The sequence below is a fragment of the Sebastes fasciatus genome, chromosome 13, assembly GCF_043250625.1.
Source record: "Sebastes fasciatus isolate fSebFas1 chromosome 13, fSebFas1.pri, whole genome shotgun sequence".
Classification (NCBI taxonomy): domain Eukaryota; kingdom Metazoa; phylum Chordata; class Actinopteri; order Perciformes; family Sebastidae; genus Sebastes; species Sebastes fasciatus.
Window position 1 is genome coordinate 25,950,144 of NC_133807.1, and position 18,337 is coordinate 25,968,480.

Genomic DNA, 18,337 nt, shown 5'->3' on the forward strand with positions numbered 1-18,337 from the left:
CTTGTGAATCAGCCGGTGAGGCGAGTATCGCCTTCAGAGCGGACCATGCCACCGACACAACTCTGGGTTTCCGAAGCCCAGCTCTCGTTACAGGCAGAATGAGATCCATTCAGAGAGGTGCCAGAAGATCTTAAAGACCCCTCTGTACCAGCGCTCCCCGAACCGGACCACTGGGTCCGAATTTCCATAAAGGGGCATCGTGCTTTAGTTTACGTTTGACTGATTGTTATGATCTAAATAGTTTGTTGGTTATTTCTCCAGGCAAACCATGTGCTAATATACAACTATGCATGTGGATGGACACAATAGGCCGACTGTTCTCCTCTCCTGCATTTCTTTTTCTCCTGTGTAAACACATGAGCTTGTAATGTGAATTGATGCGCTTGTTGGCTGGCAGTGTGGAACAAATATTCAGGTTCTTTACTTAAAAGTATCAATAACACAGTGTGAAAATACTCCATTACAAGTGAAAGTCCTGCATTCAAACTTTACTGAAGTAAAAGTGCAGAAATATTATGAGGTAAAAGTAATATGAGTATCAAAAGTAAAAGTACTCATTATACACAACGGCCCCTTTCAGAGTGTTTTAACGTATAACATATTGTTGATTAACATGAAAGCAGCATTTTATTGTTAATGCTTGTGAAGGTGGAGATGATTTTAACTACTTAAAGGAACAGTGTGTAACATTTCGAGGGATCTATTAGCAGAAATGGAATATAATATTCAGAACTATGTTTTCATTAGTGTATAACCACCTGAAACTAAGAATCGTTGTGTTTTCGTTATCTTAGAATGAGCCCTTCATATCTACATAGAGAGCGGGTCCTCTTCAAGGAGTCCACCATGTTCAAACCAAACACTGGCTATAGAGAGAGCCTTTCACGTTTACCTGAAGGCCGGCGTAGTTCTCCGACACGCTTGTGAAACTGCGGTAACGTGAGCTGCAGCATGCAAAACCGTGGCACCGCCAGCTGCCATCTGACTTCCTAAAGTAGTGTTATTATGGTAAGGATGGCCTCTGAGCGAGGTGAACGACGTTATCACGGTTTTGAACTCAGTGGCTCACGTTACCGCAGTCTTGGAAAGGGAGGAGTGAGCGGAGGGGTACTCAGTTGGTTGCAATCTGCAACCACACTGTTAGATGTCGCCAAATCCTACTCACTGTCCCTTTAATATGATGATGATGGTATGTTTTGTGCTGTAAAAAAAATCCCCATCTTCCGAAGTAATTATCTTTTAGTGATTGCGTCCTTTAAGTCGTTTTTACTTTGAAAAAAATGCTAGTTTCATTAGATTTCCACTTGTTTCTGATATAAATCAACTTTTTTTCAAGAAATTCTTAGAAATAAATGTAAGAAACCTGAAAGCAGAATCAAGAAAAATGTCACCTTTTTCTTGGAAATTCACAGAACCAGTTGACATCTATCAAAACAGGTTGAAATCATCTCACCACGCTGGCAGATATTTAGAAAGATTATAGTGACTAAAGCTGTTAGATAAATGTAGTGCAGTAAATGGTATAATAATTCTCTCTGAAATGTTGTGAAGTAGAAGTATAAAGTGGCAGAAAATGTACAGTACAGTACTTGCACCACTACAGCTGTGTCCAGAGAGAAAGTGTTGCTTTGTTAAAATACGGCTTCAAGTTTGTGTATACTGTAGGTATGTGTACTTTGTTCACTTTTCAACCCTCAAAACCACACGGGGGGGGGGGAGCTAGGAGATATCTCCTCAAAGATCTCCTCCTCGAAGTAGAAAGAGCAAAAACACAACTTCAATCATCAGTCGAAAATGAAAGTCTGACTGAGCCTCATCTGCACTGGCAGATTGCTGCATCTCTGATTGAAGACAGACGACGTGTCCTGCAATGTTGAAACTCCATAAAAATCTGTTTTGCTTTGTCTCAAAGAGACACAGAGAGAGATCGGCACAGCAGGCTGTGAATGAAATCAATGTTATTTGGATGGTGAAATGTTTCAATGTTCTCCTGCAGTGTTCAAGAGAGAGCCAAAGTGTTGCACAGGAACGATGCCAGAGTCTTCGGGTAGATAGAAGGAGCTCCCTGTGTGAGCCAGAGAACTTGGGCATTAACAAAAGACGGCGCTCTTTCCCTATAACCCTGAACCCCCCCACCGTCTCTGAGTCTATCATGGCTGTCACCCAGCATCAGGCAGCCTAATGGGTGAAGCTTTTTGTGTGCAGCATCCTGGGCTGATCGAGCGAATCGGAGAATGAGTGTACCCATCAAGGAAGCTCTCATGTCACACAGGGCCGTGAAGGAAAAGGAGGGACGTGGGCTCTTTCTCCGCAGGAAGCCATGAGGATCAGATCGGCGAGGCTAATCTGGAGAGCGGAAGTCGTCCTGGAGAAAGAACTGCTTTTCCAATACTGGTCCCTGTCTTCCTTGCAATGTTCCTCATGTTTGGTCACTGATTGGCAAATCCTTGAGCCTCTGAGCCACCTGGATCTGCAGGCCTAATCCATATCTGATCTCTGTGAAATTTAAAGGCAGCGCGGAGTTCACTTTTTATTATGCTGCTTTTAATAAGAAGAGCACACCTGCCCCGTCAAAATGAGCTCTGACCCAAATTCCTCTTCTGAGCTCTCAGCGCTGCAGTTCGTCAGGTTTCTGTGTGAGAGAGGGATATGAAGGAGCTGATAGCACGGTGTCGGGAACAGCTTGAAGGCATCAAGGGCTAATTCAGCGTAGACTTCTTGAGCATGTCGCTGTGTTGAGGCTGCTTGGCAACATCTAATCTCCTCTGCCACCCCTCACATGGCCTGCAATAGATACACCACAAGGAAACCGTGACATTTTCTCCACTCTGTCCTCTTTTTTCTCACGCCAGTTTGTGAAATAGTCACGAAATTAAATCTATTTGATTCGTGTACAGAGACACGAATTTCCCTTTTTTTTGTGACACACAGCACGACTTTCAACAATGTATTTTTTGTGCTTTTCCTACGAATGTCGAGCAACACATGACGCACATGTTAATTTCTGCTCCAGTCTTTTCAAAATAAAACTATTTAGTTGGGCTTAGGAATAGATCGACTTGGTTAGGTTTAGGCAACAAAACGACTTAGTTAGGTTTAGGAAAAGATCGCGGTTTCGGTTTGAATAACACTGTAAGTGCCGTAACTTAAGTACAGAAATTACCTGACAAAAACTACTTAGATAGCTTTAGGAAAAGATCGTGGTTTGGGTTAAAATAACTTAGAAAGAGCCGTAACTTAAGTACGGAAGTTACCTTACAAATACTTCTGGTTTCACTAGGGACACCAACACCGGTGGTCAAAAGTCCTATCCACCCCGACTTCTTCGTTCGCCGCTCTTTGTACTTCCCGTTTCACAATTACGAACATACAAATTGATTTTGTGCTAACCATCACGAAAAATATGTGAAATTCGTGTCTATGTACACGAATCAATACATAAAATTTTGGGACTATTTCACGAACTGCTGTGCGACTGGGCTGGTATTTCAGTATGTTTTCTTTCCCTCCCACAAGCACGTACACGTAAGCTATACATCATCATTAAAGCTGAAACAAAAGACAGGCTTTGTCTTCTCTGGCTTGCAAAAACTTTAAGGAATTTTGAGCGAGATGCGCCAGTTGCTGCATACTTCAAATATGTCACTTCCTCCCACATATTTTCACACTCACTTGATGTATGGACCTCACCAGTACTGACCACGGGGCTGATGATTGAGACACTGGGAGCTGCAGAGCTGGAATGTGTGTTCATTACCGTGCAAGACTGCCAAAGTCATGCAAGGTGTTAGAAGAGATACAAATACCATGTCTGTCTTCCAGCACTTCAAAATGACAGGGTTCCTGTTTACTATAAGAGAAATGCTCGTGCAGGTTTGAGCTGCAGCTGCATTTCTGAAAGTCTGGAAAGCAGCCAGAGAGGGATGATGACAGGCAGACGGCCCCTCGATGATATCAGCTTCTGCCTTCGCATACCACAAGATATCGGACATACTTGTGTGGTTTTACAGTTTATCTGGCCAAGATAGTAGACTTAAAGAAACAGGTTGAAACTAGCTCTGTTAAAAGAAGCAGTGGTTTATGTCTTCATCAAACTGGTTCTCAGAGCAGGAGGCTTAAAGGGGACCTACTATGTTTTTGTGTTTTTCCCTTTCCTTTAGTGTGTTATATCGTTTTTTTGTGCATGTAAAAGGTCTGCAAAGTTACATAGTCCAAATTCCACGCCAAAGGGAGTTACTCTCCCCCACAGAAACACTGCTCCTGAACTGCCTGAAACGCCGTGATTGAAGTCCTGCTTTTTCTTCTGTAACGGGATGATGTCACCAAGTAACACATTGCATAACAGGAATTTGGTAGTAGCTCAGTCCGTGGAGACTTGGATTGGGAAACAGAGGGTTGCCGGTTTAAGTCACCGCACGGACCAAGTACGGCCTGTGAACTGGTAGCTGGAGAGGTGCCTGTTCGCCTCGTGGGCACTGCTGAGGTGCCCTTGAGCAAGGCACCGGACCCCCAAACTGCTCCCCGGGCGCTGTATAGTAGCTGCCCGCTGCTCTTAGTACCAGGATGGATTAAATGCAGAGGCTAAATTTCACTTCGTGCTGTGCTGATTTTACATTTTAATAGCTGCCTAGCGGCTAGTTTGGCACCCCCTCAAAAACATCTAGTTAGAGCGTTGCAGACAGAGGGTGGAACGAGGCGCTGCAGCACAGCAAAAAGCGTTTTTTGAACATTGACGCATGTAAACATGTTCTAGTAGAAACCCAAAGTACAAGTATGCCCCTGAAAATGAGCATAATAGGTCCTCTTTAACATTTGAGAGGAAGGTTGTTGAAAATGAACTCCAGACAAGCTTTCTGTCAACAACACTAAAGATCTCAAATGGATCAATACACGGTATCTTTTAAAACCCAGAAGAGAGAAAGTGCAAACAATGGGTTTGTTCACTCTTTTACAAACAAACTGTCCTCGTATTTAATCATTGTCAAGCCCGGTTTCTTGTTTACCCACACTGAAACAATCAAAGAAAAACAGAAGAGTTAAATAAAGAGGGGGCACACACACACACACACACAGACACACACAGACACGCAAACACACATAAAATGACATCCTGTCAGCAGCCTAATCTACTTTATGACTGCTTTTTCACCTGGAGGCGAGCTCCGGGCATAAAAGTGAGTCACACTCAGCAAGAGTTTGGGACAACAGGCCTGACAAAAAAAACAATCCTGCCCTTCCCCCCTCAAACGTCAGCAGCCTCCTCCTCCCTGGCTTCCTAATAAACTCCACTATCCCAGGCTACATAACACATATTTACCTCCTAATCCTCTAATTCAAGCTGCACCTCACTGCTTATCTGTTGAACGTCACGGTTCCTCTGCCAAGTTTCAATGTAAAACTGCAGCACACTGTATGATTAACTGTCTCCGTCTCCTGCTATCTGTCATCGATTTGTTTTTTTTCCCACTCTCCGCTCCCACCAGCAGTGAAACTTCTGGCAGGTGGAGGGTGAGAGCTAAACCTGCTTCTTTTAAGCTGCAGCGCGAGAGAAAATAACAAACACTGACAGCGAGTGATCAAGCAACTGGAATAACAAGAAGAGGGCAAACTCTTCTGGGAAGAGATTCATTTCTGGTAGAGATTAAGTCCTCGTTGTAGAATATATTCTAACCAGGTTTTGGGTAGGGCTGCAACTATTTTATTTCCATGACAGGCTAATCTGTTGATTGGTTAATCGTTTAGTCTACAGTATAAAATGTCAAAAATAATAGTGAAAATGCCCATCACAATTCCCCTCAGTGCCCAATATGACGTTTTTAAATTACTTGTTTTGTCTGGCCGACATTTCAAAAGCCAACATATTCCTTTTATAATGTTCTAAAACAGCAAAACTTCACATCTGGTGAGCTGGAACCAGCAAATGTTTGGCATTGACTTAAATGATTGATAGATTATCACAAAAAAAAAATTTGTTTTGAGTATGCTGTAAGCTTACTCTAATGAAGTACATCAAAAAATGTCAGCATATGCATACTAAATATTAAAATACAGTCCCGTTATTTAAGTACGCAAAAATCAGTATACTAAATAATCAAAGCTGGTAACACGGAGGTTGCAATGATGTGTTCAAGGTCTATTCAGTAAAAATAATAATAATAAAATATTAGGCAGAGGTAAGTTAACGTTGAATAAATACAGTTTGAAGGAGATGTTTTCACAGCAATATAAAATAGATATAAGAGAGGAAAATATGACCTGTTTAATTTACTAACACTTGCCATAAGTGCTTATTGTTTCGTTTTTTACCGTTTTATTAAATTGGTATCGAAATCGTGGAAGAACTGCTGTTGGTATCGACCACTAAATTTCTGGTATGGTGACATCCCTGTGCAGTTGCACTCCAGACTTTGATGAGTAAAATCAGAGGCGTTGCCCTTTATTAATCCTAGAATATAACAATGAATCAGGACACAGATTGTGTAATTCGTTATAAGATAATTGAGAAACTCCTACAGGTGTAGCTTTGGTTCAACAGTACAGGTGTCACTGTGATGTCTCCTCAGACATCATGTTCAAACACGTCTCACTGTTCTGTTTACCTCGTCAAGAGGTAGAACTGACAGACAGCCTGCAACACAACATGGACTACAGAAACCAGACTAACTCCTAATCCACTGACTAAATCACACAAACGATACTAAAAAGTTGCTCAATGTGAAGTCTGGAAGATGGGAGTGAGAGTTTGAGAATCTATATTCATATTAAAAACCTGAATCTGGACGTGCATCTTATAGGTTTGTGGGGCGTTTTGGTGGCATGCGGCCCAGGCTGGGACACGTACCCTGCATGTCGGGTCATACAGACATGTCAACCAATTTCTAAGTTCTAAGAAACCAGAGAGGAAAAGTAGCAGTTACAACCTGCTCCTGCTTTCCTCGTCAGACTGGTTTCTTTCCCATGCCAAACATAAAACACCTTGTTTCATAAGAAAACCTGGCCCGGGATCCACAACTTGGAGTGATGAGTAGTTTATGTTTACAGATGCACCCGGTGGTTAACGGACCCCGCCGCTCTACAAGTCCCTGCAGCTCCTGTTGCTGAACTAGAAAGCTCAGGAGTGTTATCTTCAAACATTGTGCCATAAAGTTATCGTCAAAGTAATAAAAATGATTATTTATACTGGATGTCCTGATATTGCTGTCTGGGATGCATGGTGTGGTTTTCCATATTCCCACTCATCTTATAAATAAACTATTGCAGAATAAATTTAAACCGTAGCCATAGAAGAACCATTATGTCACATAAAACACGTGAATTTGTGTTTACTTGACCAATACTTATGACTTTAATTCATTTTATTCCTTGATGTGGCCAATATTTGCAGATGTTTGTGGGGCGCCGAACCATTATTTTTAATTTCAGTTGGTTCTTTTCTCCAGTTCAGAAATTCTCTGCACATAAATAACAACCAATAAGCTCCAAGATTGTGAGTAAATGTCCACAGTGTGCCTGGTCCCATCTTGATCCATGTATCTCATGCATCATGTGAACATTTTTTTTACAAATAGCTGAATCAACAACTACACAAATCTATATAACCTCAAAAGGTCAATTAGTGTTGCTGCTAAAGCTTTGTTTACAACACTCAAATACCACTTTTCAGCTCTTACATTTAAACATCTGTACAATTGCTGAAAACTAATTGCACAATGCAGTAAAAACTGAGCAATAATACAGCTTTATTGCAGTAACACTGCAGTTAAACTTAATATGTCTTTATCATGGTGGAAGTTCATGACCGATTTAATCAGATCCGGCTTAATTTAACAGGAAGCCAGCTGTCATAGCTGATTTCAATCCATGTACCAATAACAAACTGGTTTTACCAAGTTGATTTCAGTCACATTTGTTTTGTTTGTTTGCATTTGTTGCTCTCCCTCAGGTTGCTCCCTATTTCTTCCTTCACTGACTTCAGGATAAACAGGATTGGATGGAAAGTCTCTTGGAGGACTCTTCTGCTAAATCACAGATATTTTAAACGTCAACCTAATGTGGCCAGTATTCATTAAGGAGTAATGCTGATTACTTAAAATGAAAAACTGCCAATTTTAGTTCCCTCTAAATATAAAAAGGCCAGCATACATTGTGTTGTTCTTTGCAAACGAAACTCCAACCTCTTGACTTTAATGCTCACTTCAAGTGCAGTCGGAACTTTCCCCACTTGTTGTTAGATGAATTATCTCAACACATCTCAATAAAGAAATAATGTGAAGTTGTGAATTTTCTATCATAATTTAATTACTCAGATGTAACTCAACAAATCTATTAATGCCAGAGAAGGCATATTAGCCTATTTTCTACGTACTACAAATGTTTGTACCCACTAATACTCACTAATATGAAACGGATAACATAGAAGATACAGGATTGCATTTGGAGAACTATATCAAAAATAAGTAAACCAAAGGAAAAGGAAAGATCTTCAAAATAAAGGAAATAAATTATTCAATAAAGTGTAATAAAATTGATGATGAAATAAATAAATAAATTTAAATAAATACATTTAAATATAATATATATATATTTATTAATTTATATATATATATGAATTCATATATATATATATATATATATATATATGAATTCATTTATATATATATATATATGAATTCATATATATATATATATATATATATATATATACATATATTTACTAAAATGAAGGAGACATCACAGAACTTCCTGTCCCCTACTCTTTATTATTTTCATGTTTTTATTGTGTTTTTTTTCTTTCGTAATAAAATATACACTCAACATTGAAGAACAACTTTGTCAAAAAACAAAATAATTATTCATCTGGATAGAAGACATTGCGTAAATCAATGAAACAAATACATGTAAACTATGTTGATAATTAAAATCTGTTAGGCGTATTTTGTGTTTAGTCTCATGCAATTGTAAAGTTTGTCACAAATATTTTATGAATAAATTTATAAGATAAGATAAGATAAGATATTCCTTTATTAGTCCCGCAGTGGGGAAATTTGCAGTGTACAGCAGCAAAGGGGATAGTGCAAAAAACAAGATGCATCAGCTAACACAGTAAAAAAAAATGTAACAAAATATGAACCATTTAAATAGAAGGAAGTATAAAAATAGGAGCAGTATATACAGTATTGACAATAAACAGACTATTAACAAAATTGTGGAAAATGATATTGCACAATGAGAATGAAATGAAATTCCACCTGTAAATATCAGGTTATTAAAAAATAAGTTTAAAAGATAATAAAGTAACAAAAGTAAAAACAAAAACTCTACCAATGCATAACAGAGCAGCTCAGTGGTGTTTGTCAAAAAAAATAAAAATTCTATAAGCTAAAAAGCACTCCAATGCTACACAAATATTAAACTGTGAAGCTGGGATGTCGGAGCCTGGGCTGAGCCCCTGAAGGCATCACTTAGTGAGGTTGTGGCTGTGACGTGGAGAGAGAGACTTCAAGCTGCAGAAACTCAGTCGGAGCTGAAACTCACTCCACATTTCTCCGGAGGACTGTCAGCACCGGGAGCTACGGACCGAGTTTAAATAAGTTAGAGGAGTTAAAGGAGATAAACAAACCCCCGGTAAAGCACCAGTACCGAGTGGACATATGGAAACACTATGTAGCTGTAAACACGGCGGTGGACTTCATCACGGTTTCACTCGAGAGGAGTTGAAGTGAGCTGAGAGATCAACATGCTCACCTCGATGCTGGCCTCACTGCTGCTGCTGCTGCCTCTGATGCTGCTCTGTAGGATCACTATCTGCCAGTATTCAAGCGACCAGTGCAGCTGGAAGGGCAGGTGAGACATCTGACTTCACTATCTGTTTATTAAATTAATTAAAAATGATTATAATAAAGTGTGAAAGTAATTGAACTGTAGCGACCTGAAACGACTGTGATCGAAACTGAGACTTTAGACTGCAGTGATGTGAAACCAGGCTGCAAAAAGAGACATCAATTAGGACAAAATGCAATTATAGAACAAATGCATAGCCTAAGTTAATAAAATATATTAATAATGTGATGTAAAAAGAGATAAAAAGTACTATAGTTTCTACTATAGACATGTGAGTTTCGCTCTGGCTGGTGCTGAATTTATGAATGACTAATTGATGTTGCTCAATCACAATTAAACATGACCCACTAATACACTTATAAAAATTTGCTTATTATGAATTTAGGAGTATAAACATTTTTCTCTATTATTCTGGTGTTAAACAAAAGTATGAACTAATATAAATGGCCAAAGGGTTAATATCCCACTATCCCAATATTTACAGGATTACATGCCCAGATGTATAGCCAAAGTTAATAAAGTATATTAGTAATGTGATGTAAAAGCACATGAAAAGTACTATAGTTTCACAGACATTTGAGTTTCACTCTGGCTGGTGCTGAATTTATGAATGACTAATTGACAGTTAGTTGCTCAATCACAATTAAACATGACTCACTAATACACTTAAGTCCTTATTATGAACTTGTGAATATAAAAAGTAGTGCCAAATTATACATTTAATTATTATTCTGGTGTTAAACAAAAGTATTAACCAATATAAATTGCCAAAGGGTTAATATCCCACACTAAAAAATATATTAAAAAAGTGAAATATTTACAGGATTACATGCCCAGATCTCCCTGGAGCTTTTAAGTATTTTTGGTTTTCAACCGATTCTGAAACCTCAGGCAGCATCACACTGGAAAATTTCACCTCCCCATCATCAAACATCTGCTGAAATCTGTTTTGCACTTTGAGAGGCTGTGCCTCAGAATAGTGTGGTTTTGTGTTTTTCATCCTCCAGTCAGGAGGAGATATTCAGCACTTTGAGCCCCTCAACCAGTGATCTGTTGTTCATTAGTGAGCCCTCTTGACTAATCTCCTTTAATTGCATGCAGAAGTGATGAAGTTAGAAAAGGACTTAATTAGAGGCGTGCTGAGGAGAGAGAGCCTGGTTACGGAGGCTTCAGCTGCATATGCTCAGCATGTGCCATGGGTTACTTCAGATCTATGGTGAATTTGAATTTCAGCATCTCATTTTCAGGAAACTGGGCGTTTCTCCTCCCAGAGTCAAACCGCTAGCTTGGCATGCCGGTTGCACTGCTGATGGCTTCCTGCCTTTGGGCTTTGCCACAGAATGACTGACAGACTGCAGTTTTTCAAACCCTGACCAGGCATTAAGTTCTGGAGGGAGTCATTTGGTCATGCTGGCGCCAGAGTCCGAAGTGCTGCCCGGACAAGTCTCTTCCAGTCTCTTTGGTGGCTTGAAAGCGAGGGGAGGTTCGGTGCGTGACCTGCATTTGCACTTGCATGCAGCGGGCCCAGCTACTGTTGCTGCCGTTGTCTTCCCAGAAGCCCCTGTGTCCCCTCCATTCATCCAATTTCTGCTTCCAAACTCTTCCCCAAAGGCAGCCTGCCAGTGGTGCGTTTTTGCCAAAGCGCTGGGAGGAACAATGTGGCGGTGGCGGGGGGGGGGGGGAGTGTGTTGGAGCTGAGGTCATTTTGGCTGCTCCGGCTCGTGACTGGTCATGCAGCCAGTCTTGCGCACAGACGGCCATAATGCCTCGGGAGGAATGTGGTCTTATGTCGTCACGGTCTGCCAGAGGTCTTCACCTTGGTCAGATAACTCCGGCTGCCTGAAAATTGTTTTCAGATTACTGAATTAAAGAAAAGAGTTTGAAAAACACAATCGCATTCTTGGGTTTCTGTAACAAGAATTCCACTTTGACGTCTTTCCCCTTTCTTTCCTCCCAGCGGTCTGACCCACGAAGGCCACGCCAGAGACGTGGAGCAGGTGTACCTGCGTTGCTCCCAAGGCTCCCTGGAGTGGCTCTACCCGACGGGGGCCATCATCGTCAACCTCCGACCCAACATGGTCTCCCCCGCCGCCGCCCGCCTCTCCGTCTGCATCAAACCCTCCTCCTACTCCAGCGGCACCAACGTCTACCTGGACCGCAACGGCAAGCTGCGGTTGCTGCTGCGCGACCAGGACCAAGCTCAGGGCAAAGTGCAGTGCTTCAGCATCCAGGAAGGGGCTCTCTTCATCGAGGCCGTGCCGCACATGGACATCAGCCGGCGGATCACGTCGTTCCAGTACGAGCTGGTCAACGACAGGCTGGGACGAGAGGTGCGCTCACTGGGAGGTAAGACACATCTCTAGATGTAGATGATTATTTCATCTGAGTGGTCTTGCTTTTGATGAATTCCCTCTAGGTCTGGCTTCCTTTGTGCTTTGTCCCTGTGGTGTGTGTGTGCTGGTGTGCACTAAATGCAGCCATCTACTGGTGGAAACTTTTATTCATTTGGACTCTAATAGTAGGAAACTCAACATTTGCTCCAGCAGGCTGCTAATCCTGAAGCCAAAGGCCATTTCTCTGCTCGCATCGTCTGTACACTTTGGTTTTCAGTGTAATATATTTATTGTCAAACTCAAACTCTCGCTGCGAGCATCAACACATAAAAATCTGAAGCCTTCGTGGAACTTTTTTTAATAAATCCTTCATATTTCAGCGTCTTTCACAACCACGTCCACGCTTGATTCCACTTAATTGTTTTTTCTGTGTGTGTGTGGAGAGGCGCAGCCAAACAGGGGGCCTCCGTTGAAAAACAGCCGTCTTATTTTCACGCTGCGTACCTGCCAAACCTGCACAGCTTCACACTGTGCGAGCGAACTGTGTATCTTTCCACCTAAAAGCAAAATACGAGGCAGTATCGGGCCCACATCTGTTTTTACGGCTCTCCGGGTTCACGTATCCACATCCTGCGTCATTATCTGGCACAGCAGAGAGAGAGAAAGAGAGAGAGAGAGAGAGAGGTAGAGGGTTAAATGCAGAGTTGTTTTGTGCCACATTAGTGCGCTCTGCTCCGCTCTGGTCTCTGCAGTATAATCTGGTTGTGTGATGTGGCCTCAGATAGCACTGGGATGATTCACAAAGACAGCGGTCTCGTGTCATCTGGTGGATTGATTGCTGCTTCGCTTCTTCTCATCTTTTTTTTCTTTCTGTCTCTTCCTTCTTCTCTCTGACCCGCTGTGCTGGGATTGAGTTGCTCACCGTCAAACTGGAATGTGTCTCCAACCAGATGTTGGGAGGACCTTCTCGGAGCATATAGGCTTATTCCCCCCCTCCACTCCTTCTTTCCTCGCTGTCACTCCCTTTCAGCTCACTTAAATTATTCCTCTTCACTATTTCCTCCCTCCTTAATTTCTTTTTTGTCTATTTATCATTCTAGTATTTTCCTTTTCATTCCTCTCCCCTTCATATATCTTCCCCGTCCTCTTCCTGGCTGTTTGAAGTGGTTTCTCGTCTGTGCCGAGCGGTATTAGCGAGTTGTGCTCCATTACAGTGGAATGCATCGGGGCCCAGATGTTGCAGGAGGGACACTATATCGTGCACCCCTCTTCCCTCCTCCTCCTCCTCCTCTTCCTCCTCTTCCTCCACCACCACTCGTCCCATCCCTCATCCCTCTCCGCTCTCTGTGAAGTGGTTCTGATCAGAGTGGCGCTGCATGTGTACACGGGCCAGAGAGAGAGATGCTGACTCGGCTCTCAGTCCATTCCTGCGGTTCTGTTTCATGTCTGACATGTGAGCCCCGCTCGGCTCTGCTTTCGGAGGGAAGAAAAAACACGGCCGGGTTTTAGGCCTGGGCTCTGGGCCGCTCCGTCTTTATGCTATGGCAGCACGCAGGCTCACTTCAAAGGGCCTTTTTGCACTCTGGGCTCTCTGGGCGAGGTCGGCCGCTCTGAAGCCCCCCCCCTTTCCCCGGCTCTCCAGCTGTTCTTAAGCCGTCCGAGCTTGTGGCTGTTTGACCTCTGATCTCTCTGGCGATGCGGCAGCGCCTCGTGTTGCTACACAGGCTGACCTAAGACATGCTCAGCCCTCACCCCTGGGCTCTCAACCTCAGACAAGCCAGCTAAAAATAAGCTCCAGCTGCTAAAGATGACAGAGGGCACACATCTCTGTTTCTGGACTTAATTCAGGTTAAACCTGCAGTAGGCAGAACATTTTGGGCATCATTGGGCAAAAATTCCATAATAACCTTTCAGCATATTGTAATTCAAGTGTTCTGAGAGACTTCTGCACCTCCTCATGGCTCTGTTTTCATGCTTTAAAAAAATCTAGCCCGTGACGGGAGACTTTGGCCAATCACAGGTCATTTCAGAGAGAGAGAGAGAGCGTTCCTATTGAGCGTTCCAACGCTAATCAACTGTTCTCAACATGGCTGCCGGGTCACAAACTTTCTCATTTTACAGCTAAACAGTGCACTACAAGATGTTTCTGAAAACATTTGAGGCGAGAAATAGGCATTACGGTAACAGAATATTGATTCATATTTGATCAGCGCTGCCTAGTTTGACGGTTTGATCGGAGTTTGCGAGTGATTGACAGCTGCTCAGAGACGGCAGGCTCCAGCTCGGCTCTGATTGGTTGTTTTCCTCCGGTCTGTGAAATCTTGAAGATACCATTAGGAGTACCGGAGGACACCGGATGAAACGAAGGCACATGATTTTTTGCAGATTACCTGTCTCATGCACTACTGTCAGGATATAGTGACTGTTTTATAAAAATAACTTTCTTATTTGCTCCATTTCTACCCACTGCAGCTTTAATGATCTCTCCAGAATGCCCCAATTACAAACAGATTTCAGACCAGACTATGTAAACTAGGGTGGTTTCCAGTGCAGCAAATCCACCTGAGTTAACGTTTAAAACATTCTTCCTCTAATTTAATGGATGGACACCCACTGCTGACTCGACACCCCCTCTCCTCCTCTCCCCACCTGCCCCTGTGTGCCACTCTGCCGCTAAGGGAAACCACAGCAGATCTAAGGCTAATAAAGGCGTTCTGGTCAGGACCACCTGAGTCAACTAATCATTGACTACTTGACTGCTCTCATTTAGGGCCCTTTCTCCTGCTATAAAACACTCTGGAGTCGCTGCTCTACAGCCACCAGTCAAAGGTGAAATATAGCCTTGGGCAGGCTTGTAAAGTCGTGGCTATTTCACTTTTTTTTAGCCCCAATTATTTGCCCTGAAGTTATGAGAGCATGCCCTCTCATTGCTAGCCTTTTACTGTTCAAGATAAGATATGGTGAGGTTCTTATCTGCCTCCTCTCTGAAGTGATTTTCACTTTAAGGGCTGTTATAAACTTGATGTTATCGTTGAGACGGTGCTCACTGTTTCAGTCGCAGCAGGCCTGCTGAAGAGCTACCACTGCTCAGGTCAGAGATGTAGCCTTTCCTCGCGTCTGTGCTCTCCTTTTCATCTGGTCCTCGTTTGTCACGAAGCATCACAGGCTCTTGTAGCGGCGGGGAAGCTGACAAACAGCCCTCATGAGCTTTAAACACTCAGCATTTTTGTTGATCAACTTTTTTTTTACCATCAGCAGCATGCCTGGCTCTGTTTGGTGTTAAAACAAAGAGCTCACGACCGCTGAATCCTGCTCTGCCGTCTTTGTAAATGCATAATCATTTGCGGGGAATGGAAATTACCCCATTTGTGAGTGTGTGTGTGTGTGTGTGTGTGTGTGTGTGTGAGGAACACATGCTCCTACATTGCTGGTCCACAGTTTTGTGTTTGTGTAAGTGGTGTTTAACTGGAACATTGTGGACCCGTTGACGATTTTTTATCACGCTGCCAGACCCGAAGTGCCAAAGAAATATCCTGTTTCTGTTTGTAGCGCTCAACCAAACTCATCCGCCTTCTCTCTTTATTTCCACTCAGCACCCTGTCAGCCCTGCAGCGACAACGAGATGCTTCTAGCAGTCTGCACCAATGACTTTGGTAAGTTAAAACGCTGAATTATAGGTTTCTTGCTGCTGTACGGTGTGCAGAAACGTCCAATAAAAACACCGTTCTGTGTAGCATGAGATGTAGCCAGGATCTAAATCTTCCTGCCTTGGTGTTTTCAGTGGCGCGGGGCAGCATTACGAAGGTGGAAAAGGAGGAGGAGCACTCGTCCGTCACTGTGGAGATCAGCCGCCTCTACAGGCAGAAGACCCAGGTGTTTTTGTCCGGGGGCGTGAGGGTACGGAGGTGGACCGGCCACATCAAGATGCCCCTTCAGTGTGGGGTGAGGTCTGGGGACGGCGAGTTCCTCTTCACCGGGACAGTGAGGTTTGGGGAGGCCTGGATGGGTTGCGCCCCACGCTACAAAGACTTCCTGCGGTTGTATCGCGAGGCGCAGACGCAGGGGACCAACCCCTGTCACGTGGACACAGATTGAGCGTGCTACCTGCCCACGCTTGGAAATATGACAATTCCTCACTGGCTGGGGAGGAGAGCTGAACCGAGAGTTCAAGCTGAGAGGAGAGAGAGTCTCTCCTGCCGTCTCGTGACTCCTTGGAGATAAAGACTGGAGCTCCTGAATGTTGCCAAGCAGCATGCTGGACGGACTCGGCTCTCAAAGTCGAACGTGATGCAACGTGGAATGTGTTCGGACTGCCTTTCTCGCAGACGAGTAACTCCCAGGTTTTAAATGTAGCAAACCTCCCATTCGGTTTTTATTTGTATAAAATGTGAATGAACATTGTATATTTTGAAGCTCTGCGTGCTTTGTAAAAAAAAAAAAAGCTTGATGTACAGTTTTGAAGTTATTTCTTATGACAGAAATGTATAAAGTGAAAGCCTCTTATTTTTATTTTGTTTAAAAAATGATTCGCAATTTTAATGCCTGAACTCATGTTTTTTTTTTTTCAGGCCGTTCAATTGTTAAAAAAACAAACCAAAAAAAAGCAAAAACTTTTTTTTGCCTTTGAGAATAAAAGCTTTTATTCCCTGGATGAGTGTTGATGTGGCGTTTACATTTAAAATATATAATTCACAAAATCTCCAGTGGGCAAATCTGAACTTTAGCAGACCATTGTTTATTCAGATTTTGACTTGTGACTATAAACTGTACATAAAGATGGACGACGCATCTCCACTTCCTCCCACTGTACAGAACTGAAGACAAAATATCCCAAATATGGTAGCTGCCATCTTTAGATTTTGGCATCATTTGAAACCAGAGTCTGCGCAGTAGTGATCAGGCGGTGGAGCTGCGTTAATCAAAGTCACCTGTCCGAACCAATCATGAGCTGAGCACGGCCGCAGCTTGTCAGCGAGAGAGACTCACAGCTGTCACTCATGACGTCTCACCCTCTTTTTTATAGCATCAAATAACTAATTAAAACCAAACTTATACTTGAACATACGTCAGCGTGACAAGAACTATCTAAAATGATTGAAACCATCTTTGGGAAAAATGTATTTGACGTGTACTTTGACTTTTTAGTTTGGTCCATGTCCCATCCGCTAACATGGAGAGGGCAGGATTTATGAGCTATACTGCAGCCAGCCACCAGGGGGCGATGGAGATGTTTTGGCTTCACTTTTGGGGAGTTGTCATGTCGTCCATCTTTATATACAGTCTGCTTGTGGCCATTATATAGATCGATTCGTGTTTTTGCGTCGGCCACCGTAATTCTCCTACACGCTTGGCACATGGGTTTCAGTTGGTTGCAATCTGCAACCTCACCGTTAGATGCTGTGAACTGCACCTTTTAAGCCTTTTTTTTTAAAACAAAAAAACGACTTTTCTCTGTTTTATATCATTGTAAACTGAATATTTTGGGGTTTTGGACTGTTGGCCGAACATAAAAACATTTGAAGACATCTGTTTGGGCTGTGGGAAACTGATGGATGTTTGTTACTATTTTTTGGACATTTATGTCCAAACAATGGATTCATTTAGAAAATAACCTGCACATTAACCGATACTGGAAATAGTTAGTTGCAGCCCTAACCATATTAAAGGTAATTTATTTTGAACGCTGTAAACCCAAACGTTTGGCCACAGATGGATACGGTCGGTAATTTTAGATCAGATATAATAATCTCAGTGGTGCTAACCTTATTATTTTTTCCCCCCTCATATTCTCCGTTGGAATAGAAACACACTCATATGATGTGCATTAGCCTCTCCTCTCCGAGGTTCACCTCAGCCTTGAGCTGGGCCCGTCTGCCAGGGGTGCAGAGATTGATATCAGAGAGTTGGAGTGGATTCCTCTGCGTTGGTTCCTGTGGTGATGGGGGTGGCCGTGTGTCAAGGTCAATGTGAAAGGCCTCTTTGTTCCAGCGCGGCAGCCTCGTATGAGAGCGAGAGGACCGAAGACAGACCTGAATACAGCCCTGTGACTGGGCACGCAGCAGAAAGCAGCACTCTCCAACCACACTCCAAATTTTGATTGGCGTGTACAGTCCGGCTCGGGCTCCCTCTTTAAATGAAGGCTTTTTTCATTTTCATCACCTCAA

The 18,337-nt window shown here is 42.8% G+C and overlaps 1 protein-coding gene across 1 annotated transcript; it reads left to right on the top strand.

Moving 5' to 3' along the window:
* The first annotated feature begins 9,500 nt into the window (after positions 1 to 9,500).
* Positions 9,501 to 16,822, top strand: metrnla (meteorin like, glial cell differentiation regulator a). The gene is made up of 4 exons (XM_074656497.1): positions 9,501 to 9,843; positions 11,798 to 12,186; positions 15,767 to 15,826; positions 15,955 to 16,822. The coding sequence occupies exons 1-4, from the start codon at positions 9,737 to 9,739 to the stop codon at positions 16,266 to 16,268; spliced, it is 870 nt and encodes a 289-aa protein (XP_074512598.1). The 5' UTR covers positions 9,501 to 9,736; the 3' UTR covers positions 16,269 to 16,822.
* Positions 16,823 to 18,337: the final 1,515 nt, after the last annotated feature.

Bases quoted from the DNA above. Each gene is read 5' to 3' on its own strand.
- metrnla (XM_074656497.1), top strand. From the start codon at position 9,737: ATGCTCACCTCGATGCTGGCCTCACTGCTGCTGCTGCTGCCTCTGATG. The intron at 12,187-15,766 runs GTAAGACACATC...ATTTCCACTCAG, and splicing joins AGAGGTGCGCTCACTGGGAG to CACCCTGTCAGCCCTGCAGC. The intron at 15,827-15,954 runs GTAAGTTAAAAC...TGGTGTTTTCAG, and splicing joins AGTCTGCACCAATGACTTTG to TGGCGCGGGGCAGCATTACG.